The 21,701-nt window shown below is 44.1% G+C and overlaps 1 protein-coding gene across 2 annotated transcripts in view; it reads left to right on the top strand.

Annotated features, from left to right (window-relative positions):
- Nucleotides 1-21,701, top strand: part of ENOX1 (ecto-NOX disulfide-thiol exchanger 1) — a 247,744-nt gene that overhangs the window by 115,406 nt on the left and 110,637 nt on the right. For both annotated transcript variants that reach the window (XM_041730978.1, XM_041730979.1), the window contains exons 8-9: nucleotides 10,737-10,843; nucleotides 15,136-15,253. In XM_041730978.1, the coding sequence (XP_041586912.1) occupies nucleotides 10,737-10,843; nucleotides 15,136-15,253 (225 nt within the window). The remainder of the gene's footprint in view (nucleotides 1-10,736; nucleotides 10,844-15,135; nucleotides 15,254-21,701) is intronic.

Below are 21,701 nucleotides of genomic sequence, written 5' to 3'. Positions count from 1 at the left end.
AAGAGACAGAAACTAATAAGCCTTCTGCTCTGGAACAATAAGGAACTGTGGAAGGCTACGTTTCCAGGGCTAACATAGTATGTGTTGAGGGAAGCTCAGCAATTCAGGAAAATTAGAACTCTTGACAGCTGGAGGTGAAACCCCGCTAACCCTGATGTGAGCCCTGGTAGGGACTGGAAGAGAATCCACCCACCGCCAAGTGTGGGGAGGAGCCGTTTTGGGGTGGGGGGGAGCTGGAGGGGGTAGGCTCTGAGGAAGTATCTCCCAGCTGCTTTGGAAAGCATCTGTGTGCAGATGTTCTTGTGTGTGTGCGTGTGTGTGTTTTTCTCACAAAAACTTTTTGAAGCCAAGACGCTTTCAAACTACATCTGAGGAAAAGTGAGGCATCAGTACAGTTACTTAAGGCGGAGATGATGTGTTCTGGACTCTTCTGTGCAACTGAAAAAGAAGTACAAGTTGGTGGCCATGCTCAAGCATGAAGAACTGTGCCCAGGGAGGATCATGAAAGAGTAGCCACAAAGTGAGAGGACTTTGATGTAAGGACATAACCTGCTAGGGTTTGTAGACACCTTCTCTAGCAGGGGACTCGTATGACCCGCAAAGCCAAAAGTATTTACTGTTTCTTTGTGGAAAAAACTTGCTGACCCATCTTCTGTAGGATCACAGAGCTGGGGAGGATTGATGATTGATTGATGGATGGATTGATTTTTATTTAAATTCAGTTAATTATGACATAATGTGTTATTGGTTTCAGAGGTAGATGGCAGTGATTCATCAGTCTTACATAATTACCCAGTGCTCATTACATCACGTGCCCTCCTAAATGCCCATCACCCAGTCACCTCGTCCCCACCCTCCCACCCCACCCCCTCAACCCAGCGACCCTCAGTTTGTTTCCTATGACGAAGAGTCTCTTCCGGTTTGCCTTGGGGAGGACATTTAGATGACTAGTCCAACTCCCTTTGCTTCAGGCCTCAAACACAGAGGCTTTCTTCAGGCCACAGGACTGCCTGGTGGGGGAGCTAAGGCTTTACCAACAACATGGGCTTCCTGGCTCTCCCTCCCACTTAGGTGCGGCCCCAGAGTGTGGCATTCCTAAAAGCACTCCCTGAGCAGGGTGGGGGTGGGGGGCCACCTCCTCAGGTTTCCCCTGCTGAGGCTTATTATCCAACAACAATGATGAACAAAAGTGGAGCAGAGTGGATTTTAGATGACTGTGTGCTGAGGGCACATGCTAAGGGAAGTCGGCTCCAGTCAGGTAGGTAGACACACGAGAAGGAGGGGCCCTTTTGGAGACACTTTCTTCTTCACTGCCTTCCAGAGTCCTCAGTCCACTTGTGGAGATGGGTCAGTCAGCTTCCTGCCCCATAACAACCTCAACTATTTGGCCTCTTCATTTTAGAGAATACTACTCATCTTAAAGTTTTGGCCCTGGGGGTCCTTAAAGCCTCTCCTGCCTCCTTCTTCGGTGCTCTCTGCAAGCTTCTTCTCCACCTATGACTCAGTCCTGTCTATGGCTGTCTCCCCGCAGGGCTGCAAGAACCAGCAGCATCATGGGATCTCTTTATCCCCAGCACCTAGTGCAGTGCCTGGCATGATACACTCCACAGTTCTCATGAGACTTTACCCCATCGTAGAAATACGTATATGAAGGTTTATAAAGACGGTTGATCCTTGAACAAACATGGGTTTGAACTGTGCTGGTCCACAGATTTTGTCGACACAATACAGTAGTCCTGTAAACGTATTTTCTCCTATGATTTTCTTAACATCTTCCCTAGGCTCCTTTATTTTAAGAATACAGTATGTTATACATATGACATGCAAAAATATGTCTTAATCAGCTATTTTGCAAACTATAAACAGGAGGCTATTAAGTTTTGGGGGAGTCAAAAATTTTAATGTAATTTTTAACAGGGGGGGGTCAGTGTCTCTCACCCCCACATTGTTCCAGGGTCAGAGATACATGATTTGAGTTTGAGCAGATACAATTCCATTCCCAGTTTCACCACCTGCTAAGTATAAGACCTTGGACGAGTAATTATACCTCTCTGTGAAACCTGTTTCTTCATCTATGAAATGGGCAGGACAGAAGCACCAGGGATCGCTGGGAAATTTAAATGAGATAATGTTTTAAATCAGAGTTTCTCAAAACTTCAGTATTCATTGGGATGACCTAGAAAGCTTGATAAAACAGTCTGCTGGATTGGTAGTTGCCAGAGACAGAGGGTAGGGGTACAGAAAGTGGGTGCATGGCCTAAAAAGGTACAGACTTCCAGTTAATCTGAAAAATACTTAGTGGGCATGAAATTGGAGTGTAATTTGGCAGTAGCTCTCAAAAATTTAAAATTTAGATATTCTTTTATCTGTTCCATTGCTAAGAAGTTCTTAAAAAGACACTTATATGAAAATGTCAAAAGATATGTCTGAGGATGTTCATTGCAGCCTTATGAATACAGTAATACTCCAAAGATATTGCAAGCTCAGTTCCGGGCCACCACAATAAAGGGAGTAGCACAATAAAGTGAGTCAAATGAATTTTTTTTTTGGTTTTCCAGTGCATATAAAAGGTTTATTTATGCTGTTGTAGTCTATTAAGTGTGCAATAGTATTAGGTCTAAAAAAAACAATGTATATACCTTAATTTTAAGATATTTTGTGGCTGGGGCACTTGGGTGGCTCAGTGGTTAAGCATCCGACTCTTCATTTCGCCTCAGGCCATGATCTCAGGGTCATGAGATCAAGTCTTATGCCAAGCTCTTCACTGGGCAAGGAGCTTGTTTAAGATCGTCTGTCTCTCTCCCTCTCTAAAGATGGATAAGATAAGATAAGATAAGATAAGATAAGATAAGATAAGATAAGAAATAAAAATGCTTTGTAGTTAGAAAATGCTAACCATCTGAGTGTTCAACAAGTTGTGATTTTTTTGACAGTAGAGGGTTTTGCTTGGTTGTTGATGCCTGCTGACTGATGAGGCTGGTGCTTGCTGAAGCCTGGAGTGGTTGTGGTAGTTTCTTAAAATAAGACAACAATGAAGCCTGCCACACCAGTTGACTCTTCTTTTCACTTGAACACCTAGAGGCCATTGTAGGGTCATTAACTGGCCTAATCTCAATATTGTCGTGTCTCAGGGACCAGGGAGGCCCAAGAAGAGGGAGAGAGATGGGGGAACTGCCAGTCAGTGGAGCAGTTGAACACACACATCTATTAAGTTTGCCGTCTTACGTGGGTGTGGTTTACAGCACCCCAACACAATTGCAATAGTAACGTTAAAGGTTGCAGATTCAGGGGCGCCTGGGTGGCTCAGTTGCTTAAACATCTGCCTTCCGCTCGGGTCATAATCCCAAGGTCCTGGGATCAAGCCCTGCCTCTGGCTGTCTGCTCAGCAGAGGGCCTGCTTCTCCCTCTCCCTCTGCCTGCCGCTCTGCCTACTTGTGCATGCATGTGTGCTCGCTCTGTCAAATAAAGAGAAAAAAAAAAAAAAGATCACTGATCAGTATCATCATAACAAAGATAATGATGAAAACTTTAAGATATTGCAAGAATTACTAAAACACGGCACAGAGACATGCAGTGAACAAATGCTATTGGAAAAATGATGTTGCTAGACTTGCTGGACGTAGAGTTGCCACAAACCTTCAATTTATAAAAAGCAGAGTATCTGTGAAGTGTAATAAAGGAAAGTGCAATGAAATGAAGTATGCCTTTAACATGCATATTGATGGATTTCCAAGATATGTTAAGTGAAAAAGAGCAAGTTTTAGAATATGCTCAGAGCGGTCACCTTTAAAGAAAAGAACTGGATGAGAGGCAGCCGATGGGAAGGTAGCCTTTTACATTTTGTTTTGTTCCTTTTTCTTTTCTTTTTTAAGATTTTATTTATTTATTCATGAGAGACACACAGAGAGAATCAGAGAAGCAGGCTCCTCACAGGGAGCCCGATGCGGAACTCCATCCCAGGACCCCGGGATCAGGCCCTGAGCCACCCAGGAGTCCCTGTTCCTTTTTCCTTGTTTACATCTTTTACTTTTATTTAGTCCCTAGGGATAGTCTAGGCAGGGGGATTTACTGGATTTTAAAAGCCTAACAAATGCTGCGTATTGTAAAGGAACCATTAAAATTATAATATTCCTCTTAGATTTTTGTTTTGATACCTCTCAACATGTTTGAATATATGCATTGATAAGGGGATCTACAGTTCCTGAAATGCATAAGGCTTTATACAAAACTTAAGAAGCCACCATCCACCTAATATCTTACCATTTATTTGAATCGTGTCACTATTCTTTGCTTACTCGAAATTTGCTAAAAGCATCCTATTTCTTTTTTTTTTTTAATATATATAATTTTTTTCTCTACTGTGTCACCATGTTTCTCTTCCTGTCCATTTCCCAAAAGAACCAAATACCTCCTCCAGCCAGGAAGTTAAGAGACATGATGCCTTGCCCGTTGGCGTCCTGACCTCAGGTTTAACACGGCCGTGATGGATTCACGGTGTCACGCAACAATGCTCTTTTTTACTCATCTCAAGAGAAAACCCCAGAATGCCCTTTTTTTTCCTCCTCAACTTGAAATTCTAGTCCATGCCTCCCTAATGTATGGGTCTGACCGTGTTAATTCTCTATTTCCTGGGCTTCCTGCCAGGCTGACTGGCAGGCTCCTCTGAGCTTGCGACCCAGAGTGAGTAGTCAGGAATCTCTCTGGGAATCTCTTCTAGCAGCTTCCCCTGTCCGCTCCTCCCTCTGGCTTTGTCTTGCTCCTCCGGGTGTCCTGAGAGCCTGAATCACTCCCTACATTTCCTCCGTTACAATTCTTCAGTCCGGGAGCCAAGACTCATCAAGTCTACCCTAGCTTTTCGTATTTAAAAACAACATTAACAGCACTGGGTGTTATACTCTATTTTGGCAAATTGAATTTAAATAAAATATATATATTTCTTAAAAGTAACAAGCCAGGGTGGGGGAGGTCAGCGATTTCATGAGTTATGTGTTTTTCTTTGGACATCTTTTCTGAGCTATTCATGGAGGTTGTGGAAAAATGTTTTCCCTTAGAGGAAACCCAAAGGTCCTCTGAGTTCTACAGGGTTAGGCTCTTGGATGAGCCCAGATGACATCAAAAACAGAAATTGAGCTTGGAAGATTTGTTTGAGGTGCTCTCTTTGGGCAAGCCTTCTGCCTGTAAGGACTTAGCTTCCCCAGATACTTGGGACACTAAAGGGATGGAGGCTCTTTCACAGCTGTTTAGCTGGAGCACGAGATATGGGAAGTGCAGGGACTCTAAGGAAGAATTCAGTCCTGAGGACAAAGAAGAGAAAGGTCTGGGTTTATGTTCGGAGGAGGAGCTTAACCTTCCTCTTCCTTGCTTCCAAGGCTCTCCTGCTCAGAGCTCAGAAGTCAGGAGCCTTGTGCAGCCTGAAATCGGAGGTTTTGAACTCGGTGGTGCTCTGCTCCTTCCCAGGGAGCTTGTTTAAATGTGGCCTGTTACCGGGTAAGTGGGTGTCCTGTTCTGAGCTCTCCTTCCCTTAGACTGAAGACAAGTGCTCCTGAAGAGAATTTATAAACTTTTCTCTCAAGTAAGAAGTATGTTCTGAACTCAGCAGATGTCCAAACAGTTTGAGGTGAGGGAAAGTACTCAAAAAAGTTATTAAATTACTTAGTCTTGGGGCACCTGGGTAGCTTAGTGGTTGAGTGTCTGCCTTAGGCTCAGGTCATGATCCCAGGATCCTGGGATCGAGTCCCATATCAGGTTCCCTGCAGGAAGCCTGCTTCTCCCTCTGCCTATGTCTCTGTCTCTCTCTGTGTCTCTCAAGAGTAAATAAATAAAATCTAAAAAAAAAAAAAAAAGAAAGAAAGAAAGAAAGAAAAGTAAAAATCAATTTAAAAATAAAGTATTCAGTCATAGGGATTATTTTTTTAATTCTGAAGGCTACATACATAGATGCATGAGTTATGTGTATGTATATGGGTATGCATGTGGACAGGATCATTAATAACGATTAGTAAAGTGTTAAATTAATTAAACAAGGGGAACACCAGACAGAGGTGGCCCTAATGTGGTGGAGGTACACATAAAGCAAACAAAAATCCAAGTCTATGAATGCCTAAAAGTTGCCACAATCAAAACCTAAGGACAATAATCACAAGCAGCCAACTGAACTTTCAGCTGTGACCAACCCATGATTTCCTTGTTGTGCTTCTGCTGATTCTCTGTAAAAGACTATTTCCAGCTCCTGTTCTCCTAACCGCTTCCAGTTAGGCACCACCTGATTCTATCCACTTTAGCTCAAACACTTCAGATTTTTAACAGACCTCATTTTATCTTTTAACAAGGGGTTTGCAGTTGCAAAGAGTGATTAGCAATTTCATCAAAGCTCTATTTATCCTTCCCTTACATTCACTTATAGGGTCTGGATATAAGGGACTCTATTTTGACATCTAAGACTGACATTCAAACATACTGGGGGGGTGGGGGAGGGAATAACTTTTAATTTTTCCTGATTCTCAAATAACCTAATTTAGGCAACACACTTAAAGCATAGAATTTGGTGGTGGGCTGGGAGAGGATTTGCAAGGTGTGAAGGGTAGATTTGAATTTTCTGACTCAACTCCTGTTGATAATACTTCCAAAATGTTTAAGTTTATAACTGATCCAGGCTCAAGTGGGGCTTGGGCCAGTAGTCTCTAGCCCACTAGGGGCAGTCAAGGCACCGGTTGGTGTTGGTCGATCTGAATTTGTTCTTCTATAAGCTACTTTTTTGAACAAATACCCGTACCATCTTGTTTACTATTTATGTCTTCTCTGAGCTTTTAGGTAGAATTTTAAACATTCAATTTAGTCAGTAACTGCTTATAGTTTTATTGTATAGAGGACAAGTATTGTGAATTATACCAGGGAAGTAGTGAGTGGCACTTAAATTCAGGGACTTGCTCCGTGGTGTTCCCTGCTGGAGACAAAGAAGAGTGGGGGCTGGAGCACCTGGGTGGCACGGTCCCTATTCTTGGTTTTGACTCAGGTCGTGTTGTCAGGGTCGTGAGATCGAGCCTCAAGTCCAGAGCCCACTTCAGATTCTCTCTCCCTCTCCTTCTGCCCCTCCCCACTTATTTTCTCTCTCTCTCTTTCCCTCTCTCAAATAAATAAATAAAATCTTAAAGAAAAAACTGTATGGTCCTTACCTGTGACATCACTACCAGTGGTCATCCTGATTTATGATTTTGAAGATCTGATGTCTTTGAATCACATTCATTAAGGCATACTCTTGGAGGTGGCTTTTCCCTAATGATGATGAATTTATGCTGATCCAAGCAATCTTTCTGAGTCCTTTTGTGTGCCCAAGAACTTTCATTTGCAAGACAAATGGCTGGTTCAGGGGCAGTCTGCAGAAATGAGAGAAGTAAACTGGGCCTTGGACATACCATGAGACTATTTTTTTAAACCTAAGCTGGAGTTCCACAGTGTTTGCTTTGGGGAGGAGTTCTTTATTATTTGTTAATATATGCGGAGAAAGCATAAAACTTAATAAGTATAAAGCTAATGACATTTAGTTTTGCTTTTAATTAATTACCCTATTGAAAAGAACACAATTGCCCGAAATTGAGAATGACCCAGAAAATTTAAGAGCTGTCTCTTTCTGAACCACTCTGATGTATTTCAGCTTCACCTAGATGACCTTCAGGTATGTCAAATTCAGCGTGTTCAAAAGCAAACTCTTTACCGTCTCTCTCAGCCCTCCCCCTGTGCTTATCCTCACAATCTCTGGTGCACCTCTCAAGCTTGAGCCTCCTCTTCTACCCCTCTCTTTCCTCGCAGCAAGTCAGCCACCGTCCTGTCAACTCACCCTGTCACATGACTCCTGGATCCTGCCTCTATTTCAGTGCTCTGCCTTAACTCAAGCCATCATGTTTCCCAAAAGAATCCAACTCAGATGTGCATCCTCTGACTCTAATGTATAGAGTTCACCATCTGATGTAACATCCACTGTCCTTCCTTCCTGATCCATCCTCCACCCTCCAACCTTGCAGAGTCCTTTCATGACTCCTTACGAGCCTTTGTACTAGGGAGCAAGCATTGGTTCATCATCCAAGACCTAGCAACAATGCTGCCTTCTTTGGGGGTGTTTCCTGACCCCGCCTACTGAGTCAATCACTGTGTCATCCATACTTCTCTTGCATAGGATAATTAACTGCTCATCTTTCTCCCTAGAGACTGTGATTCTCCTCAGCAAATGCTGGGTGAGGAGTGGATGCTAAGCCAGATGGTGAACTCTACGTTATAGCCAGAGGACACACATCAGAGCGCTTAATCATATATTTCTAGCAGTCAGTCAAGTGCTTGGTAACTAGAGGATCTGAGATGTTTGCTGTATGAAGGAATGGATGGAGGGATGGAGGGATGGATGGATGGATGGATGGATGAATTGAAAGTTTACCTTGGGATATGGTAACAACATGTTCTAAATAACTGAGGCACTTTGCTTCAAACAGGAAACATCTGCAGTGGTACATGGCTTGAGTAGATAGTAGAGGATCTATTTTTACCCTTGACCCTGTGCAGTGTTTGGCCACTGGGCCTTTCTTCCTATGTGCTTTCCCTTCTGAATGCTTCCAAGTGTATTACTGGCCTCTCTGACCTTCCCCCTATTCCACAGACAAGCATATGAACAGGTAATTTCCTTTCTAATGTATCCCCTCTATTAACAGCCTCTCTTGACTGATGGCAGAATTTTTACTATCGTCACCACCCAAATACTCGGCCTCAGTACTTACTGCCCCTTCCCCTCTGGATAGCACAGTTGTCACTCTTCTAAATGATGCCTATTTTTTAAAAAGCTCTACTCTGAAAGCAATGGGGTCTGTTACTCTTTAACAGTCTCATGATTACAGGTAATCTCATCTGACAGTGGATCTCACCACTGCAATATTGGGTTGACTGCCCTGTGTTGCCCGTGTAGAAGGTAGCTTAAAATCCCCGGTGACCCTGCCCGTGTACAGACAAAACAACAGGAAGCCCAGGCAGTGGGGCGGAACCAGTTCTCCTCCACCAACCATGCTGCAGTGGAGCGAAGCAGAGCCCTGGGAGTTGGTAGTCAGGTAAATGTCAGCACTTAGAGCAGCACGATGAGGCTAGTCTGGCAGTGTGACTTCCTCCAGATGAAGTCGGGGAAGGTTGGCGCAGGTGCCCATGGAGAGTGTGAGCGAAGGTGACAGTACATCCTCCTCTTCAAAATGGAGTGTAACAAGGACATCATGTGACCTGGATGATAAAGTTTGATAAATAAGGAGATTCGGAGTTGGGATTCTCTCAAGGTAGAAAAGAGTAAGCACAAAAGCCTCCGAAAATTACCCATTGGTTGGGAAAAGGTTGCTCATTAGCATTATAAGATATTTACAGTGTGGTAAGTGAATGGAATCTACTTTCTTCCTCTGCTCCATCATACACTTGTTTATGTTGTGTGCTAATTTTTAAAATTGTGGCACCAGGTGCTGTTGTTCTGTGGGGATTATTCTATTACTCTTTGCCATACTTTGGACACCTGGAAGATTTGGAAGAGCTTTGATGCCCTTTTTTTATAATAGAGCCTTGGGAATCACTCAAGAAGGATTTATGTTAGATAGAATATCAGCATCCAGGAGAAGCTAATTCTAACTGTGCCTTCCTAACTAAATATTCAGAAATTCAGGTTTAATCATATGGTTAATTCAGGGCTATAATTTCCTTAATCCCATGCTTACTAGATCAATAACTGTTTAAGCAAGATTGGATCTGCAGTTGGTTGGCTCCACCCCCAACATCCACTACTAAGAGCTCATCCCTTTCTCTATATAACCTTGTTCACACCCCCCACAACACTTACCATTCCAATAGCACTTTGCCTTGGAGCCACAAAAGTGCTAAATGAAGTCAAAGTGAGAGAGTTAGGACTCCAAGGGGTTTGGGAGGGCAGCCCTGTGAAAGTGAAAATGGCCAAACAGAATGGTATGTGGTCCTGATGAACTACAGAAAGCGCCACGTGGTCTTGAAATGAGATCTGCATGCTTGTGAGGCTGGTTGGGTGAGCCTCTGTCTCTTGAAGTGGAGGCGGGGGCTCCTGTCCCCCTATCAGAGGGCTGGAGGGCTGACTGCAGTGGGCGCAAAGGGCTGGGAGGGAGGGGCGGGAAGGAGACAGGAGCCAAAGAGTAAAAATGGCCCTTGACATTGAGGGGCAATATGAGACAACTACTCATTGCCCCACCTCAGAACTTGGAAATGGTAATGTCTTCAGAGGCCTGCAATGAGTCCTTGAGATGGAGACCCAAAAAGCAAAAGATTTATGTTTGGCTCTTCCTCATTCAGCCACTCCACCCCGGCTTCACTTCTCAGCCTCCAACCCAGGCGCTACTTTATCCATATATCTGTATCTGTATGCCAACACCAGATCTATAGCTATAGATCTAGGTATATAGACATCCCAAGTCACATTTTTAAACAAGAGCTGCAGAATGCTTGGAAGCAGATGCCCATGAACTCTTCCCACTCGAATTTAGATTGTGTCTTAACTTAAAGTTATGGAGACAGACTTGAAGGGAGCCATCCCCAACCTTGCTAACATGTAAGTACAAAAAAGGCACAAATTGGATGGATATTGATGATGTTATTTCTACTGTGACATCATCCATAGACTCCTAGTGTCTTTGCTTTGCTTCCCTATAGTGATCACAACATAAATTACTTGTCTTGTTTGACTTCCTTGTTCACCAAAGTTGAGCAGATTGTGGCCGTTTTCAACGCTTCTACCAGACAAAAAGCTTGGGACCATTTCTCGAAAGCTCAGCGCAAGAACATAGACATTTGGCGAAAGCATTCTGAGGTTGGTGATTTTATTATTACTTTTTAACCACCATCACACAGCCGGATTGGCAGAGAATAGTGTGGCTGCCGCCGTTTCGGTTTTTGTTGCAGTGGGCAGCTGTCCTGCCTTTGTCCCATCGCATTGTCAGCTCCAAATCCAGCTCAGATCTGTGCCTTATCCAGGAGAGCAGCTGACTTCATGCTTAGGAAGCAGAGTGCTTTTCTCTCCTGCGAAGGAGAAGAGCATCTCTCCCATTCATAGCAAAGAGCTCGGAAATAAGCCAAGACACTTTGCCTGCCGATTCTGAAGAAAAGTGTAATGTAAAATAGAGAGCTGGCTTTTAAGTAAATACGGAGGGTTTTAGGGGGGGGTTTGTTTGTTTTTTTTTTTTTTTTCAGTGTTCTGTAACGTGACGATGATTTGCTCTTTGGGCTAGAAATGGCAAGTATGCCTTTCTTCTGTGCCTTCCCATCGTAAACAATGCCTTAGTCCCCTGTGCTAGCCAGCCAGGCATATAGCAACTCTCCCCAGAGCCCCTCTCCCCCGGGGGAGTGAATGTCCAGGCTAGCCAGGGTCCACCCTTCTCCATCAATGCATGTGCAAAGTGTGAGTATCCACTCCAAGGAAAGAGGCCAGAACTTGACCTTTCTTGCCACCTAGAAGGACCAGAATGTGTCACTAGTCATTGGTCGTGCAGCTGTTATTTTTAATTCCACAGTGTAGTGTACGCTTTGAACCTGTAATTTCAAAGTAAGTATACTATCTTTGTTTGCTTATTCGTTTTTTTGTTTTTGTTTTTGTTTTTAACGAGAGAATGTTTCTCATTTGGATGCCTCTCCATCTCTAGCATGTTAATATTAAAGTTCTCCAAATGATAGTCCCCTCTTTCAAAATCCCAAAACTTATAGAAGGTAAGGTTTGCTTATTTAACGATTTTGGCTCACCCTTGTAAAATAAGTGTTTTATATGGAGTTTGAGGAACCACAGAGTACTATAATATCAATCATTTGGGTAGCATTTTAAGTGCCCATTAACTAATGCTAAATTAGAGCTGAATACCAATGGCACTAGATGTAACATCCACATGAATACCAAATGAATTCTTTATTATCACTGTTATTATGGCGAATACTGAATGACTTCACAATAATGGGACACTTAAAATGCTAGTGCAATTTATTGTTCAGAAGGACATTTTTTTTATTTTGTTCACAAATACTTAAGAAGGTGGCTGGCGACTGCTGTAGTTCTCTTCCTCTGTTCAGGCTTATGAGGAAGGAGGAAGTGGGATTTCTCTTTAATTTTTCAGGAGCCAGAAAACACAAAGGGTGCTCACCTGCTGCTCTTTCAGACACTGAATCGAGACCCGAGTCAAGGTTGCTTTTCGGGAGGAGAGAGTCCTCGATGACGATAAAATACACGAATCGAGGGTTATGAAAACACAAATCGAAATCCATAAACTGTGGTTCAGATTTGGGAACGATGGGTCTATGAATTGCTTAATTATATGATTTGTTCTTCCTTCACATAAACACCAAACCTGATTAAAAGAAATGACAAAAGAAAGGCAAGCGGCATTCAGGCATAAAAAGGCCATCATTAGTAGCGAGTGGTAGGAACTATGGGTTATTGATCTAAATCACGCCTCCCACCTGCCGGGCCCCCCTGCCCCTAGCCCTGCGGCCCGGAAGGAACAGGGGGGGCTGTGGTCCCTGCTGCTGAGCAGGGCACGCCAGGGCCTCCAGCTTTGTTCCAAGGAAGCCTGCTTGCTTTGCTCGGTACACGGGGTGAGGCAGAGACGGATGATGCATGCAGTCCTGAAAGGGGCTCCTGCAAAGGCCCTGTGCCTCCCTGCCACTCCCACCACCTCTTTTGATATTCTGGGAAATAGAATTCTAAATTACCTTTGATTTTCTCTCCTACATGTCGCTTAATTGATTAAATACCAGTTGGTAATTTAACATTGTGGATGATTTCTCTGTTGCGTATAAGCTTGATAATTGGCTTGATTTTTCCTACATTCCCATGTACAGCATCTGTTAATTATCTGCAACACCTTTACAGATTTATGAGAGTGTACGAGCGATTTACTGCTGAACCAGAGACACCCTGTGGAAACACCCTCGGCTTTTTTTTCCCCCTCCAATTTTTTTTTTTTCTTTTCAACACCCTTCCCCACGAGAACAGCTACAGTATGACAGTTTGTCATTAATCGTGGGGACGAAACAACAGGCCCTTTCAGCCTCATTTATTCTTTCCACCTGACTTTTCCTTGTTTCAAGTATTTTCAGGCCACCTCTTTGGGAACTAGGTTCTTTGTCAGTAGAAAAATTAGCTGTACACAAGCTAAAGACGTCCTCACTAATCACATGTGGCATCCGCCTCCAAGACCCACTGGTGTTATTTAAGGCAGAATTGGCACCTCTTTTACTGGGTGGCATGGTTGAGTGAGGAGGCATTGCCATAATCCTGGTGGCCTCTCAAGACTCCCTGTGATGGGCATCCCTCCCCCAGGGACCCTGACCTCTGCCCTCCCTCCCCTATCCCTCCCCTCTGCAGTGGTGATTCCCAGGGTTCAGAGCTGACCATGCAAATACTGTTAGCAATAATTCTATTTCTGTCCTATCACAGTTAAAAATCTGTGAGTTAAGGAGAAAGGAGAATTCTGAGAACCTGCAACACAGTAAAATAGGCACATCCATCCAATGGGGACTAGAACTATGTTTAAAATCACACCATTAATACATTAGATGTCATAATTTAGTTTTATTGTTATTCATAGATTTATTATAAAGTAGAATTATTTTAACTATTTGACTTTAATTTATAGAGTCTTCAATTTCAGTGGGGAGAAAAAGAATAATGTAGTCCTTTCCCTGTCTTGTTTTTGTTTTGTTTTTATTTTTGAAGATCATACATGTAAAAGAACAGAATTGATAAGGATTCACAAATACACAATATTCAGCTTAATACAAAGTAATGTAGGGACGCCTGGGGGGTGCTCAGTGGTTGAGCACCTGCCTTTGGCTCAGGGCATGATCCAGGAGTCCTGGGATCTAGTCCCACATCAGGCTCCCTGCATGGAGCCTGCTTCTCCCTCTGCCTGTGTCTCTGCCTCTCTCTCTCTGTGTGTGTGTCTCATGAATAAATAAATAAAATCTTTTTTTAAAAAAAAGTAACGTAATTACTTACCATGAACAATTATAGCATCCTGGTTATTAGGCAAGGAAGTAAACAATTTATTGTGATTCTTTACTTCTTACAGTGAGTTTTCACATATACTCTTTGACTCTGGTCAATCCTCTAGTAAGTAGGGAAAGTAAGATGTGATCCTAAGATCTTTAAGTGATGTCAAAACAACTAACACGACAAAAACACTAACCCCTACATGATGATGTGAAACACTAACCCTACATGATGATGTGAAACATCAAAAGGAAGGCATCTGTTTTATTTTGTCCTCAGCATCTTTTGCATTTTACCACTTGGATGTCTGAATGGTGTGTGCATGGGATCACACACGGGCATGCACACACATGCAGGGGCACTATTTTTTTTTAAGATGTTATTTGAGAGAGAGAGAAAAAAAATCATGAGCGGGGAGAGGGGCAGAGGGAGAGAGAGAGAGAGCCTATGCTCACTTCATTCCAGGACCCTGGGATCATGACCTGAGCCAAAGGAGACGGTTAACCGACTGAGCCACCCAGGTGCCTCTCAGGGGCACCATTTTGCATGAAGAATTTTAGTGATCCACGTTATCAACTTAAAAAAAACAAGTGTCCAGCATAATACTGAGGATCTTTGCATGAATGAGCTTATTTTATCCTCAAAACTATTATTATCACGGTATTCCAATGAGTAAATCGAGGTTAAGAAGAAACATTCCTGAATTTACACAGTGGGTCAGTGGTCAACAAGGCCTTATATAAATGCCATCGTGCATATTTATCACAAGCTCTGAGTCCCTTCCGTGTGTGCCAGTCATCATGTCAAGAGGCATTTCTGAGTAATCCTACCAGGTGATGTTATTATCCTCTTCTTGGCAAATGAGGAAATTGAGACTCAAGAGATTAAGTGATTTTCTGAAGACCCCTTGCCTAGTCATTGGCCAGCAAGGATTTATCCCGGGTTCTCTCCACTGCCCACACCGTCAGAGCTTCCTTCTAGATTAATGCAGGGCAGTGGCTGGGAGGGAAACACTCCAGATTCTAAGCGTTCATCTGTCAGTCGTAATAAACCAAAAGACCATTGGGAAAAGGTATGTTGACGTGTGTCCGTGACTCTGACATCCTCATATCTTCTGCTTTCAGGAGCTCCGGAACGCTCAAAGTGAGCAGCTCATGGGCATCCGCCGCGAAGAAGAAATGGAAATGTCAGATGATGAGAATTGTGACAGCCCTACTAAAAAAATGCGAGTCGATGAATCAGGTAATTCTGGTAACTGCCACGCACACACCTGTGAGGCATCATAACGCTCTTCCAGGTCTCAGATGGGGCGTATGTTTTGGGAAATGGCCACATAACTCACTTTTATTTGAGTTATACTAAACTTTTCATCTTTGAGTGACTCTGCCTTTTATTAATAGAACTTTCGGCTCCTTCTCGGGAACATGGTGATTTAAATTGCTCCAGTTGTTTCTCCATCCGTAGATCTGGGGCTGTTGTGCTTTTCTCAGGGATATTTGCCTGTTCCCATAAAAATCCTTTTCCAGAGCGTGGCAGCCACTGCTGATGCTGAAATACACATAAAATTTGGTTGCAGTCGGTGTACTTCTTACGTGGGAATTGTGTAATCCCTAAAGAAGCTTTCCAGCCTCTGAGCCAATGTGCTGGGGAATTAGACGTTTTTTTCCAGTAAACTTTACCGAACCTATAATCAGAGGGGTGGCCCCATTCGATACCAAGAAAGGAGTATCAGTCCTTGAGTCGTAAAAAGGAGAGAAGCTTAGAGAGAACCTTGCTTTATGTGCTCTGCCTAAAACCGAAAGGCTGATCGAAATCTCTCTCCTCCAATTAGATGTAAATCTCTGGTATTGCAGGCAAGAGAAGTGCTCACTCAAATGTGGGAGACACCAGGGAGACCGCATGTCTGAGTGGAAGAGTGTTGTGTAAAGGGCCTGGGAAGGATCACAATTGCCACCATTTCCAAAAAAATGAAAATCAGGGGGATCGCATAGATTTGACCTGTCTCTTCATATGAACCAGTGACCAAAATACTCCCCCGTCTCAGGCTCTTTAACAGAATCAAGAACAGGAACAGAGGATCTCTGCTAATGTGTTGGCAGAAGCCAAAATCAAGATGCCAACATGCTCAGATCAGCAAGACGGCAACGTGGTCAGAGCTCTCAGTTTCTCCAGGGTTTAGCGAGGGCCCGGGGCATAAATAATGATCCCAAGAAAATGCTCCACATCCAGGCAGATACAGAAGGGAGTTTAATTTCTTTAGAGTAGTGGTTCTTGAAAATGTGGTCCCCAGTCCAGCAGCATCAGCATTACCTAGGAACCTGTTAGACATGTAAATCCTCGGGCCCCACTCAGTACCCGAGGGATCAGAAACTCTAGGGGAGCCAGAGGTGGGGCTGTGAGATCCAGCAATCCGTGATATAAATCCTCCTGGGAATTCTGATGCATGCTGAAGTTTCAGGACCAGTGCCTTAGAAAATTTCCCTTTCATCCTCAAATTCCACTCATTTAAATTGTTCAGAAGCTTAGCATAAAAGCAGGCACTGTGCCACTATTTTTTGAAGCCATATATCCTTTGTCTGAAAACCGAACCTAGCATTTATGTGTCAATGTATGTCTCTTATTAAGTGGATATGAGATTTCTCAGAACTGCTTGATTATTGGGCTTGGACTTGTTTATTTGAGGATGGCGATTTCTAGTCTGCAGACCTTCATTTATCAAAAGAAAAGAGCGAGTTTTAGTGTGCATTTCTTAAATTTAATGAGCTCTTGTGCTAAATAAATAAATAATTTTCACCCCTCAAAAAGGAAAGCTTTCATCATTTTTGAAGTATCTAGATGAGGGGCAAGTTTACATGAAAACTTGGACTTTTAATGCTCTTAGAAGTTAGGTGTAGAAGAAAAGAATTGAGTCCATCAGAAATTCTTATGGGGGGTGGTGGTGGTGACATTTCTTTTTAAACAAATTGTCATTTTCCCAAGGAAGGAATGTGTGTAATTTCATAGTCTGCTCGGAATAGGATGAGAATAATAATGGCTCACAACGGTAGGCTCTTATGGTTTCACTCATTTGTGGAATTATAAGAAGTAGCGAAAGGGACTCTAAGGGAAAGGAGGGAAATGGAGTGAGGTAAAATTGGAGAGGGAGCAAACCATGAGAGACTCCTGACTCTGGGAAACGAACAAAGGGGGGTGGATGGGGTAACTGGGTGATGGGTGCTAAGGAGGGCACTTGATGGGATGAGCACTGGGTGTTATACTGTATGTTGGCAAATTGAATTTAAATAAAATATTTTTAAAAACAAACCAAAAAAGAACAGTAGGCTCCAATGGGAAGCCCTATAGACTGTGGCAGCCAGCATGGCCCTGCGAGATCAGCCCCTGAGCAATGCTGCAGAAGATCCCAGAGACCCCTTTGCTCATCGAGGACACGAGATCCTCTCTGGAAGCTTTAGTGACCAGACTCCCTCCCAGATCTCTGTTGGATTTGTCCCCAGGCATCTGCTAAGAGCCTGAAGCAGGACGTGAACTTGTGGTTCTCCAGGCTTGTTCCTTGGTCAGCGGAATGAACGAACACAGCATACAGCGTGTTCTACACCGCGTGCTCGGGGAAGAGATGGCATAACTGGAGTTCAAATGCCAGGTCCCCAGCAGCTCAAAGTCTTTGTCCGTGCTTTCCAGAAATGAGATGCACCAGAGAACGCGGCGTGTGGTTTATGGGGAAAGCTCAGGACTGATTAGGAGGAAGGGAAAGCAGCTAACCTTTCTCACTCCCCTGGGCCCTGAAGATCCTGCCGAAAGGCTGGCAGCTGGTTTTGCTCCAGCCCTGCATATTTGGGGACCTCACCTGACAGCAGGGACGTCCATCTGGTCCTTCGACCGAGCATCAGCTGCATCCCTGCAAGCCGCTGCGGGGAGGGGAGGGTCGGAGGCCCTGCAGCCTGCGGGAAGTGCACCTTTCCGTGGTATCATCAGGCCCCCCCCTCCATGGTCAGGTGCAGATTTGCATCGCAGGACACGGATCTCATTCACTGATGGGAACTGCCCAGGGCTGACCCACAAGTAAATGCCTCCGTTCTTTTAAGAACCCCTTGCCCTCCTCCTCTCTGCTAAAACAGTGAGCTTTTTGCCCTCAACCTGCCAGCCACGGGTGACCCAAGACGTCTTGGGAATTCCAGGGGGGAACATCCTTCAAGGAGCCTCCTGTCCCAGAAGACCAGGGACAGGCCCCCCTCCTGCAGGTGCATGAGCTGGGGCCACCAACGCCTCTGTGGCTCTTCCCCTCCTCCTAGAGCCGAGCCCAACCTGCGTGGGTTTTATTTCTGAGGGGGAGGCGGAGAGAGAATCAACTTTGTTTGGTTTTAGAAAGGACAGGATTTATTACGTGAGGACTTCAGGTGATAGCTTGGGTTTCTTTTTTTCTTTACTTTTTTCAATCCATGTTCTTCGGCCTACTTCTGTTCTTCTGGTCATGAGGAAGGTGTCCCTGTACTTTTGCCTTTTCCAACACGGAATCACGTACAGTGTGTCTTTGGCCAGACTTGCCCCATACTGCCATAACGACCATATAATTCCAGGCAGGCGGCTCACTCTTCCTTATCAGTTGACTCTAAAAGGGGAAACGGGAGTGTGCTAGAGCAAAACTGAGATGCCGATAAAAGTGAAAATGAGTTTTGTTAATAAATTTGAAAATCAAGACAGATTTATCGAAGCATTCATTCAAGAAGATTGGCATCCTGCTCCAAGGCCTACGAAGATAATTTTTGATAAAAATTCAAATTTACTGCCGCAGAGTCAGCCTTGTACTAGAATTAAGCCCAACTTTGAAAGCCAAATCTACTGCTCCTTCTTTCCCTCCCTCCTCCAGGTGGGCGTGGGGGGGGGAGGGCAGGGAGAGCACAGGGTAAAAAGGGAAGAGAAGAGGACGTCTGTCCAGAGCGTAAGGCCTCACTCGTGTGGCAGAACCCGATTGGTGGTAGCTCTGTGGAGGCCCTGCAGGTAAAGGCTTCCCCACAGTACTTACAGTGTCACCGTGAACTCCACTGTCTTGGTCACCCTCTGGCCCCTGGCCCTGGGCCTTCCACCAAGTAAGTGAATTTTGTTGACTTCAATTGCATATTCCCCTTCTTCTGGTCTTCTTGATGCCTTTGTCCCATTAGTTGATGGGAAGGCGGTAACCCTGAGAACATTTGCTCTAAATTTAAGTGGCAAGCATTAAGAAGCTTGTTCAAACGAGAATGATTCATTTCTCCAAAGCGTGCAAAGCTTTAATGCATTCAGAATCCAGTGCCGCGTGCCGAAGAGGCTATGGCCCAGGGAGCTGACACTCAGCATCATTCTAATTACCAACAAACATTTGTCAAGCCCTTCTTGTGCTCAAGGCACTGGGACCCAAGGGATACGGAGAGGGCTAGACACAGTCTACCCTGTTCTCAAGAGTGTGAGATGTTTTTTGAAGAGAAGAAATACACATTTTAAGTCAATGAAGGTACAGTACATAAAAGCATAATGCCAAATATGTTCCAAAGCCATTGCTTGAAATTTAATATAAACCAAAATGAATATCAGTGTCTAGCATTTGCACCTTATCCAGTATATGGTGAGTAGAGATTGTACATTGAACACAAATTTTAGAAGAGTAAAACTGAAATCTCTTTCCATAATAGACAACCCTTAAAACATTTCCTAATGCACAAACAAATGTTCTCAGGTTTTAATTACACCTCATTTAAACTCTGAGCTCTTCATAGGAGCAAATACTCTTTTAATTATGAAAAGTGTTTTCTGGGTTGTTGATTTGCCATGGAAACTCACCACATGTAGGTACAGATTTTTTTTTTTTTTTTAATTTCGGTAAGACGTCCAGCAAGGATTTTCCGCATCTTTCGGCTAACTGAATCAAATTAGGGACTCACAATCAAGTTCAGTTGGAATTAGCAGTATTTGGTCTGAAGAGTCCTACGTGTGGCTGGAAGCTCGGGGTTAAAAAAAAAAAAAAAACTAATAGTAATGATAATTAGGTTCTCTCTGGCTATCCTTGAGCTCTTCGTTTTTGTTTTGTTTTGTTTTGTTTTGTTTTTTTAAGACTTATTTATTGGGGCACCTAGGTGGCTCATTTCAGTTAAGTGTGTGCCCTCGGCTCAGGTCATGATCCCAGGGTCCTGGGATTGAGCCCCTCATCGGGCTCCCTGCTCCATAGGGAGTCTGCTTCTCCCTCTCCCTCTGCCCCTCCCCTGCTTGTGCTCTCTCGCATGCTCTCCCTCTCTCAAATCAATCTTTTTTAAAAAAATTTTTTTGAAGATTTTATTTATTTATTTATTTATTTATTTATTTATTTATTTATTTATTTATTTATTTATTTTAAGGGTGGGGAGGGTCAGAGGGAGAGGAAGGGAAGCAGACTCCCCACTGAGATCATGACCTGAGCACAAACCTGGAGTCAGGAAGCTCAACCCGTCTGAGCCACCCAGGCGCCCCTCCCCTTCCTTGATCTCCCTGAGTAGCAGGACTGCCATCGTTTTTTTCTGATCCAGTTTATTTCCTGTACATGAGTGCTTTTGAAAGACGTAAAGGATGCCCAACAGATTACAGCTTGGTACAAGCCTGAGAAGACGATCACCCGGCCCCGCACACCAGCCTGGGCACAGAAGGAAGGAGCCTCTGGACACCTGCGTCGGGTCCTGCAGCCGAAGGGGCCCACGGCCCTCGCAGCTGGTCGGAGCTTTTAGGAGACCCTGCATGTGACCTAAGCAGCCTTTGCTCTGGCCGTGGCTGGGAACCCGGCAGAGGGACAAGAGCGCTCGGATGTGCAAAGTGAGACAGTGAGGCCACAGCCGTGCTGAGCACCCCACACCAGCAGACCCCCCAAGGCAGGGGCACCCGTGGTGGGAGGCAGCGAGGAAGGATAATCTGTTAGCAGACGTCTGTCCTCACATGTGGTGACAACCCGCAGGAGAAACAGAGCTGCGGCGTGTGGCCATCAGCGACCACTGACTTGAAGACGAGCATTTTATTTTCAACCACAGCAGAATGTCTTCCGGGACTCCGAGTGCCAAACAAAGAAATGTGATTAATTAAAACAAATGTGGCTGAAAGATGATGAAATAAACCTTCTGATGTGGACTGAGCAGCCTGCCTCATTCCCAAACTCTTGAAATGGGGCTTCATCCTCAAGGAGCCAAGGCTTTGGCTCCCCAGGCCCAAGCCCCTTCCCTTTCAAACCTTGCTAATCTTACCAAAGGAAATCAAACAAATACGTATTTCAGGTAGATTTTCCAGTTGCCTGATTTCATGCCTAGTTCCCGTTTCTTTTTTCATAAAGGACATGTTTTTGAAGAGTGTAGAATTTTTTTTTTTTTTTTTGGTAAATTGCTTTATCTTTTGAATGCAAGAGACAGAAGCTATTAAACTGATCCTCAAGCATAGGAGTCCTTTGTAGTGGAAGCACTCCGGTCCCACCAGACTGTTTGTGTGTTTTGTAAAGTCACATTTGAAGCCTAAGCTCGCTTTAAGCTTAGCCCCCTTATAATCTCATTTTTATATCAGTACCTGACAGTGCCACATTCCTCACATCTCTCACGTGTGCACAAATTCTCCATAAACACGTGTTTCCTGTAAAATGGATTTGTTCTGCCGAAGTTGTGTTGTGTCTAGGAGCCCACAGGTTTTGCCCAACGCTCTCACCATGCAACCA

This window comes from Vulpes lagopus, chromosome 16 (assembly GCF_018345385.1).
Source record: "Vulpes lagopus strain Blue_001 chromosome 16, ASM1834538v1, whole genome shotgun sequence".
Lineage (NCBI taxonomy): Eukaryota > Metazoa > Chordata > Mammalia > Carnivora > Canidae > Vulpes > Vulpes lagopus.
The sequence above is the reverse complement of the archived record's forward strand: the minus strand, read 5'-3'. Positions and strand labels throughout refer to the sequence as shown.